The sequence below is a fragment of the Haematobia irritans genome, chromosome 1 (assembly GCF_050003625.1).
Source record: "Haematobia irritans isolate KBUSLIRL chromosome 1, ASM5000362v1, whole genome shotgun sequence".
In the NCBI taxonomy this organism is placed as follows: Eukaryota; Metazoa; Arthropoda; class Insecta; order Diptera; family Muscidae; genus Haematobia; species Haematobia irritans.
Genome location: NC_134397.1, coordinates 261,489,849 through 261,499,543, shown reverse-complemented (window position 1 = coordinate 261,499,543; position 9,695 = coordinate 261,489,849). Strand labels below are relative to the sequence as shown.

Sequence of the window (9,695 nt, the reverse complement as noted above, 5' to 3'; positions counted from 1 at the left end):
GTATCGAAAATTTAGATCTACAAAGTGGTGCAGGGTATAATATAGTCGGCCCCGCCCGACTTTAGACTTTCCTTACTTGTTTTTACTGATTTAGTTTTCACTTTAGCGATTTTAACGGCTAAACTCGAACTAAATACCCACCTTTAAACATCTCGACTATTCATAATTGTTCACTGCATATTTTTCATTCCTCCTCCCTCACCATTAGTTAGTTTTGACTCCCTCACCATTCGTTAGTTTTGACTCCTTCGCCATTAGATTTATACAAACGATAAACTAACGAACAATTGGTGTGACAAAAACAAACAAATATTACTGCCCGGATAAAAGAGGAACAATAGCAAATTGCATCAATTTATGGGTTTCAGACAAATATTACTAGCCCCAAAGTGTAAAACATAGTCTACCAATGGAAGTGTAAAAATTAGTCTAAGCCGATAGCCTCTAGTTTCTAGTGCTTGTATAAATACGTTTATTATAAATTAGATTTATAATAAATTAATTAATAAATAATAAATAATCCCCCATGTTTAATACGCATATGAACGCCCCACAATCATGTCACACATTTGAATTATCGCATACTTCTACGCTTTAGAATGTTCGGGCAAAATGTTCAACAAGTAAGCATGAATAAATTCTCAAATAGCACATAGTTTTTTCCTGACACTTTTTGAGGAAACACGTTCCACAGTCAATTGATTAATTTGTTAGCATACTTTTAGGCAGTAGCATTATACAGGCAATAGCCGCGTGGGAAAATCGTAACGGCGTTTAAAATTTGACACAGCTGTTCACGTATTGACAAATGTCAAAATGCACAACAACAATAAGTGCCGAAAACAATTAAATATTAATTTAATTGGTTTTATTTTGATTTAATTGATAAACAGGTAAATTTAAATACACTCTGTAAATTGTTTCGAATATAACATAAATTTCTGTTGTTATTGTAAGTGTTTTGCATTCATATGTACGGTTATGAATCAAGAAAAGGCATATATATAGGGTGTTTATGTTATGTCTATGTACCTACTCATATCCATCCATATCTTTCAGTAAAAGCGAACATCTGGTTCTAGAGAACTAGAAATAAAGAGTATTGAGTATTCAGTGGATAAACAGAGAACAGGTTCAGTTTGGATGTAAACTTTGAGAAGCCAACTGGATTCAAGCGCCACAAAACATTTCTATTGAGTTTCTTTTAACGATGCATATTTAAATATCTTATCGCCAGCATTTGTTTTATAACAACAACAAGTGCACATATATAGACCGTATATATTATCATGTCTCTAGTCATTAGACTTGAAAATCCAGATAATTTTGAATAAATTACCACAAACACATAAAAAATAGAATATTGAGCGAGATCGGCTTTTGAAAGAACAAAAAAAAAAAACGTAAATGAAAAACATGAGGTTCATGTGGAATAGATTATTAAAATCTCAGTTCGGAGGTATTCTCCAAACGAACAAGTTCATCTTAACAAAACCTTATAAGCTTCAAAACACTTGCAATATGGCCACTACTAACACTGTACTTTCTTCTTCCTCTGCATCTGGTGGCGATGAAAAGCCAATATTGTATTCATATTGGCGAAGCTCCTGTTCCTGGCGGGTACGCATAGCCTTGAATCTCAAGGAAATACCCTATGACATTAAGCCCATAAGTTTGATTAAGTCTGGAGGAGAACAGCATTGCAATGAATATCGTGAAGTTAATCCCATGGAACAAGTTCCGGCTTTGCAAATTGGTAATATTTTTTTAAAATTTAATTCAATTTTGGAAAAAATTTTAAATGTTTTTTTCTTCTTGTAGATGGTCATACTTTAATTGAATCATTGGCCATTATGCATTATCTGGAGGAAACTCGTCCCCAAAGGCCACTTTTACCCCAAGATGTCCACAAACGTGCCAAAGTTCGTGAAATTTGTGAAATTATATGTTCTGGCATTCAGCCCTTGCAGAATCTCATTGTATTGATTCATGTTGGCGAGGAGAAGAAAAAAGAATGGGCTCAACATTGGATTACCCGTGGATTCCGTGCTGTCGAGAAGGTTTTATCAACATCAGCAGGCAAATACTGTGTGGGAGATGAAATATCTATGGCCGATTGTTGTTTGGTACCACAGGTGTTCAATGCACGCAGGTAAATATGCAAATCCATCTGTTCATGTGTTCAGCAGGGTAGGGGCCAATAGATTTTTACAATTGTCAAGATTTATATAAATGTGGTTTCTATAAAACAAAAACCCGAATGATTATGACACAAAGCAAATGCATACTCAATTGAATATGAAAACACGAGAAGGATGATCGTTTGAAGCTGTATATAGGCCATACCAAAACGTGCACTTTTGAAAAATATTTAACCCTCTGGAACTGACGTGTAGTCTAGCAGACACCAACAAACCCAAAAATTTTGTTGTGCCGTTATTTACCAAGCAACTACTCTCGTGTTATCTATACCTTTCCATTATGTATTCATGCGTAGGTCATTGTGTTCAGCGATAGATGTAAGCACACGTATTGGTGATCTACCAAGTCAACAGAATTGTTAGAGCTATGTCACGTCAGTCCCAGAGGATTAAAAAGAAAACTGCTATGACTGGGGCACTGTTATTCCATGTGTAGATTTAATATTTCTACCACTTACAGACGCAATAATTTTGGGAGATTTATTCACAGTTCGTACGATTACCTTCTTCAAACTATCATTCCTTCCTGGTCGACCTGATCTTACGAATTAGTTAAGAATCTCAATATATTTGTACAAATCAAGCTGTAACGAAATATATGTATATAAAATGGAAACGGCTCATACGTTTTAATGGTACACGCCACAAAGAAAAGTATGAAATCCTCGAATTGAATAATTATAACGTTATGAAATTTGGGAAAATTTTGTCTGGCCAAAATTTTGATAAAAGCCGTTACAATGTTGCATACAAGGGGGGTATGCTAACGATTACCATTGTGGCTGTTAGGAGTTAGACGTACTTAGCAAACAAATTTGGAAGTTCTTCCTAATTCATTACTGTTGTAGTTTTAGTGGAGTGGAATAAAACACACAAAGTTGCAGAGTGGGTGGACTAACCTAAATCTAACTTTATTAGTATTTTACATTAAAATTAATATAATTAACAGGTTGACTGATAAGTCCCCGGTCTAACAAAGAAAAACACATTTTTTTTCAAAATTCTTTTTTATTATTCAACATAGTTCCCTTCAAGAGCGATACAACGATTATAACGACCTTCCAATTTTTTGATACCATTTTGGTAGTACTCCTTCGGTTTTGCCTCAAAATAGACCTCAGTTTCAGCGATCACCTCTTCATTGCAGCCAAATTTTTTTCCCTGCGAGCATCCTTTTGAAGTCTGAGAACAAGAAAAAGTCGCTGGGGGCCAGATCTGGAGAATACGGTGGGTGAGGAAGCAATTCAAAGCCCAATTCATGAATTGTCATGCTTTGTCTTGGTGGAACAACACTTTTTTCTTCTTCATATGGGGCCGTTTTGCCGCGATTTCGACCTTCGAAACGCTCCAATAACGCCAATAAATAATAGTCACTGTTGATGACTTTTCCTTTCTCAAGATAATCGATAAAAATTATTCTATGCGCATCCCAAAAAACAGAGGCCATTACTTTGCCAGCGGACTTTTGAGTCTTCATCCATTGTCACATATCGACGGAAAAACTCGTGTGTATTACGAGTTAACAGCTGCAAACACCGCTCGCACGGCACCCATTTTGCACAGAGCTTCCGCATATCCAAATATTGATGAATGATATGACCAACACGTTCCTTTGATATCTTTAAGGCCTCTGCTATCTCGATTAACTTCATTTTACGGTCATTCAAAATCATTTTGTGGATTTTTTGTGATGTTTTCGTCGATAACCACCTCTTTCGGGCGTCCACTGCGTTCACCGTCCTCCGTGCTCATTTCACCACGCTTGAATTTTGCATACCAATCAATTGTTGTTGATTTCCCTGGGGCAAAGTCCGGAAACTCATTATCAAGCCAAGTTTTTGCTTCCACCGTATTTTTCCCCTTCAGAAAACAGTATTTTATCAAAATAAGAAATTCCTTTTTTTCAATTTTTTTCACAATAACAAAAGTTGCTTCACAAAAGACGCTCTATCTCACAAACTAATTGACTTACAGACGTCAAATTTTGACACGAATCATTTGAAGGTTGATACTATATAAAAATAATATGCATTTAATACGACGCCATCTATGTGTCAGACCGGGGACTTACCAGCCAACCTGTTAGTGTTTCCCTTTTGAGAATTTTGACCGAACATCATAAGCGTAGGAAGGCCTCTGGGGAGGGGGCTTAGACCCCCCCAGAACAGTTTTAGCCCCCCCCCCAGAATTTGAAAACCTCTTTACGATTTTACATTTTTATAAAAATTAAACAAGTATATACAACCGCACAAAGTTTCGCTAAAGACTTTCGTGCAAAATCGAATTGTGGTAGCAGTTGCCGATGGCAATGTTTGAAGTCTGATATTTATGAAATAAAGCTGTGGTATAGTAATTGATATTAAAACTATTCTTTCATAAATTAATATCTTAATAATGCTGCAAAAAAGCGTCGCCAAAAAAGAAGTGAAAATGTTCTTTTTGGGTCCGGAAGTGGTGCAAAATTGGCGGAGAAGCGATGAATGTAATATGAACTTGTCATACAACGAATGGCCGTTGCAATGAATTTGCATCACTTCTTGCAGTGTGATCCGAATTCAGTGTTTGAATGTGAATTAAAAAATTTTGTGACATTTCCCCAAATAAATAATTTTTATATTTTTTATGATTTTTAATGCATTCTAACGCTTGTTTGAAACGTTTTCCCTCGAATATTTTCAAAAATTATCGATTTTTCTATGGATTTAGCATTTTTGTGACAAAATTTGAATAATTTGTACCATTTTATTTATTCTTACAATTTTTTTGATCTATTTGAAAAAAGAAAACAAAAATGTACGCATTAAAATATGAAAAAAAAATGAAGTAAAAAAACTCCCTGTGTAGTTAAAATAAATAACTTCTTTGTGAGGACATTTTCGGAAGTTGTGCCTTTAGAAAAGTGTGGAGCTACTTTTAGTTGCTTTATTATAAATTAATTGTCGAGTTATTTTGATGCCTATTTTTTATTTATTTTTATGAAGTAAAACATTAATTGAACCTATAAGTTCAGTCTATAAATTTTTAACTAGGGGGGCTATAGCCCCCCCTAGGAAAATTGTCTAGCAACGCTAATGCCGAACATGTGCATATAGTGGCCCCGTTTTTCGATTGTGAAATCGAAATAAGTGTTTTTCATTTTCACCCAGCTTTTTAATGTTACAAAAAATCCCACAATATTAATAGTGTTCTTCTGAAAACTATACTGACTATACAGACTGTCTTTTAACCATTGTAAAACTTTTTTAGTACCAAATATTTTATGGCTGATGTAAGAGATCAATATATATTGTGAGTTGTCCAGGCAGCGCCTAATAACCGTAGCTTTAGGCGATTTCAAATTTAATCAAATGTCTAAATGTATGCCACATCAATGCAGTTTTCCCTTTGACCGGGATCCCGGGAAATTCGAAAAAAAATCCAGCTTTCCCGGGAATGGAAAAAGTCCGAAATTACCACAAAATTATTGAAAAGTGTACTGATCCACATTTCAGCAGACGTGGAATTAGCGATCAAATAATTATTCAAAACGCCTTTATAATATATAATATAGTAAAAATTGAGAAAAAATTATTTTTGAATGTTTTTCCTAATTTTTTTTTTAATTAAATTCAAAATACTAAATTGTCATCACATTAGATCATCAAAATATTGGGAGCAACCGTGGTGCAATGATTAGAATGTCTTCCTTGTATACGTAGGGTTATGGTTTCTATCCAAGTTTCCACTGAACACCAAAAATTTTTCAGCGGTGGATTAGCCCTCTCAACAACGCCGATAACATTTCTGTGTGTTTAAAAGCTTCTTCACATGCGAATCCCCGGACTCGACTAGAAAAAGGTGGTCCTTCGTCATTGAGATGAACATGAATAATCATAATGATATCATAATGTCCTGAAGTGAAGTCTTAGTGAGCCGGAAAAAATAGAGGACTGTCAATACCTAACCTTGCAGTAGGTCTACAATTCTCGAATAAGAATCAACAAGTTCAATTTTGTTTTTTAATTTTTAAGAAATACACATTAAATAAATCTTTTTTTTTTTTTTCAATTCATAGTATAAGTCAGCAGTTTGTTTAAAATGATTGATGTTTTAAGCCAGACAAAAATTTTTTAATTTGTATGCTGTTACGGTTTTATCAACTGAATAACAATTCGTATAAATTTTTGGGCATTTTAGTAGCCACTAAGACGCAAAAGTAATGTATCCAGGAGATTGACTCATTAGTCATGACTGTTAAATATTGCGGGCAAAACTGCTGAAACAAGGGGCTTTTTGTTATTACATTCAAGGAAAAAAGTCTGCTAAAAACAGCAGACCCTGTACTTCATATTTAAGGAACAAAATTAGTTTTTGGTATATTTTTGCATTGTAATATACTTAGAAGCTCCTAAATACGATCAGCAAACATTTTGTTTGCTGCTATATCTCAATTTGATAAATATTCAGATTTTTGGGCAAATACTATAGATATTCATAAAATATTGTTTTAATTGTGTTACGAAAGGCCCTAAGTTGACAATTTTATTTGTTTCAGCCAAACAAAAACATGTTGTAGTGTAATTGAGCTTAAAAAAAAAATAGTAGACAATGTTTGCTATTTCAGCAAAGAGTGACTGCTTTCCCTTTTTCAGCAGAATTTCTGCTGTTTTAGCAGACATTTTTGCTGTCCCTACTAACAAATTTCTTGGGTTGTTGAAAAAAATTCAATGTAATTATTTCAACAAATTCGTTAGCTGGAACATCAAGCAGTTTTCTTTGCTGAAATAGCAAGCAAATACTGCCAAATTGGTGAACCAGTGTTGCCATGTTATTTTTGAACCTTACTCCCTTTTGAACCTAACCCCGAAATTGGTCTAGAATTTTTTGCTAATGCATACTTGCTTATATTTAGGTCTGACCTCCCACACCATATTTTCTTCAAATTCATGGCAGAATTGCTCAGAATTTTGCTGAGAATTGTTCAATTTGGCAGGTTTAAAATATATTTTACCCCTAAAAATATCCGTAGGCATGAATAAACCTCTAAATTTGGGGGAAAACCCCCAACCTGGCAACACTGATGTGAACATCATATCACTCTTCCGTTTGGGCAGGATGATTATCAGACTATCATTATTGATTTAAAACTTTGCATTGATTATTAATAAAAATTATTTTCTTTGCTTTCAGATTCCATGTCGATTTACGTCCTTATCCAATTATTTTGCGAATCGATCGTGAATTGGAAAGTAATCCAGCTTTCCGTGCCGCTCATCCCTCGAACCAGCCTGACTGCCCACCAGAGTTGCCAAACAAATAGAATTTCCCGCAGCCAACTGCAAAAAAGAGAAAAACGAAAAAATAAATGTTTTGCAGTTATGATGATAACCCGTATAATCTGGACAAAATAATAACACCTATTCCCCGAAACAGAAGAAAACAAGATGAACGAACAAAATGGAATATCTTTATCATTATTATTATTATTAGTTTTTCTTTCTTTCTTATATTTACTAAATTAAAAACTATCGTGAAAGGTAATAATAATACTAATACTAAAACAAAAAAGTAACAGCACATGTTGTGATGATGGCAGTTGCAAACCGCGTGTAGGAACGTTTAATAAACGTTCATAAACAAATTGGAATGAATTAAAAAAAAGAAAATTGAAAATTTTTGGCTCTAAAAGAATGATTGAAATACTTTGAAAAAAGAAAAAGAATGTGTTTAAGTTTAAAACAAATAAATTTTCTTGGAAAATTTAAAAAAACCAAACAAAACGAAACATACAGTTATAGCTATTTAGGTTTTTAATTTGTGATCTAAGAAAGAAGAAGACAATTTCGTCAAAATACAGAAAAACACGATAAAGAAACAAAAAAAAAACAAACACACACAGACAGACATACACAAAACACTTTATACGAAAAGCAAAATTCAATTCAGGGATTTTTTGTCAAAAATACGAAAATAAATACAAACTATTTTAAACTAAAACGATATAAATTACACGTAGATATGATTTAAGTTCAAAAATGAAGAAACTCATTCCATTACATGTAACTGAAGGTAAATTCAAATACAAAATAAAGTATAAACAATTTTGAAAAGTACAAAACCCATTTATTATTAAATGAAAAACTTCAATGCCATATTTTATAAGAACAAAATAAACTCACATTTGAAGGATATCAAAGAATCTTTTGAAAAGAAATAATAAAATAATTAACATTCAAACTCAAGAGATCGACGACGAGCATCTAAACAGAAATGCCATTTTAAAATAGTCAAAGAAACCAAACTACAAGTTACAAGTAATAAAGAAACAAAATCCATTACTAAATATATTGAGCAAAAACAAATAATATTTTTTTATTTTTAAAACGAATGATGAAAATTCATGGACTTAGGACACATTTTTAATTGTATTTTTAACGTTTTCTTCTTTAACTGTAAACTAAGATAGAAAACAATTTTGCAAAAATCCTAACTGAAAAACAAAAAAGTATGAAATTCTCAAGGAAACATGTTTTTTCTATAAATAACTTTCAAAAAAAATTTTTATACCTAAATAGCTCTCTAAAAAAATAAAAAAATTTGTTTTGCATTAATCCCCGAACGGAATAATAAGTATATAAAACAAATAAAATATTAATGTTACATAAAAAAAAATCTTGCACTAAGCCCATTTTGCGGGGAAAAATTACTACCAAAGAAACAAATAATTTTTAGTATTGAACCAAATATTAAAGTAAAACAAAAAAAAATATTATAAAAAATTTTGCAAAATATAAAACAGCACTCAAATAACAATAAAATCCAGATAGTACACTTCTCTTAAATATATGCGTATATACACCCATAACAATTGAAATCAATAAAAGAAAAAACATGTAACATTTTCTAAAAATCATTCGTTCATTCATATTGTGTATTTGTGTTTAGAAATTATAATGAAAATTACTAAAATTGAAACACATCTAAGTCCGAAATCAAAGAAATTTAAAATATATTACAGCGAAATTTCTTTTTAATTAATAAAAAAACTTAAGAACAATTTCAATTCCATCGAACACAAAAATAAAAAAGAAAAATAATGTTAAAGAAGATAAATTTTGCTTTCAATAAAGAATTCTATGTGGTAAAGAATGATGAGCGTTTCATTTCTCTGGCAAGAATTATACGGTTCCATACATGATCGTAAGTATTTAAACCCACCACCATAGAATGGTGATGGGAGTATAATAAGTTTGTCATTCCGTTTGTAACACATCGAAATATCGATTTCCGACTACATAAAGTATATATATTCTTGATGAGGGAGAAATTCTAAGACGATTTAAGCATGTCCGTCTGGTCGTCTGTCTGTCTGTTGTAATCACGTTACTGTCTTCAATAATGGAGCTATCGTCCTGAAATTTGGAACAGAATCGTCTTTTGTCTGCACGCAGGCCAAATTCGAAGATAGGTGATATCGGTCCAGGTTTTGATATAGCTCCCATATAAACCGATCGC

The 9,695-nt window shown here is 32.7% G+C and overlaps 1 protein-coding gene across 1 annotated transcript; it reads left to right on the top strand.

Annotated features, from left to right (window-relative positions):
- The first annotated feature begins 1,073 nt into the window (after nucleotides 1–1,073).
- Nucleotides 1,074–8,298, top strand: LOC142221648 (putative maleylacetoacetate isomerase 2). Its single transcript, XM_075291404.1, has 3 exons — nucleotides 1,074–1,756; nucleotides 1,822–2,152; nucleotides 7,371–8,298. Exons 1-3 carry the CDS (start codon nucleotides 1,408–1,410, stop codon nucleotides 7,498–7,500), a joined length of 810 nt encoding a protein of 269 aa, XP_075147519.1. The 5' UTR covers nucleotides 1,074–1,407; the 3' UTR covers nucleotides 7,501–8,298.
- The last annotated feature ends 1,397 nt before the right edge of the window (nucleotides 8,299–9,695 follow it).

What these genes read in the sequence shown, in the direction of transcription:
- LOC142221648 (XM_075291404.1), top strand. Translation starts at nt 1,408, where the DNA reads ATGAAAAACATGAGGTTCATGTGGAATAGATTATTAAAATCTCAGTTC. An exon ending in AGTTCCGGCTTTGCAAATTG is followed by an intron (nt 1,757 to 1,821) that starts GTAATATTTTTT and finishes TTCTTCTTGTAG; the next exon opens with ATGGTCATACTTTAATTGAA. An exon ending in CAGGTGTTCAATGCACGCAG is followed by an intron (nt 2,153 to 7,370) that starts GTAAATATGCAA and finishes CTTTGCTTTCAG; the next exon opens with ATTCCATGTCGATTTACGTC.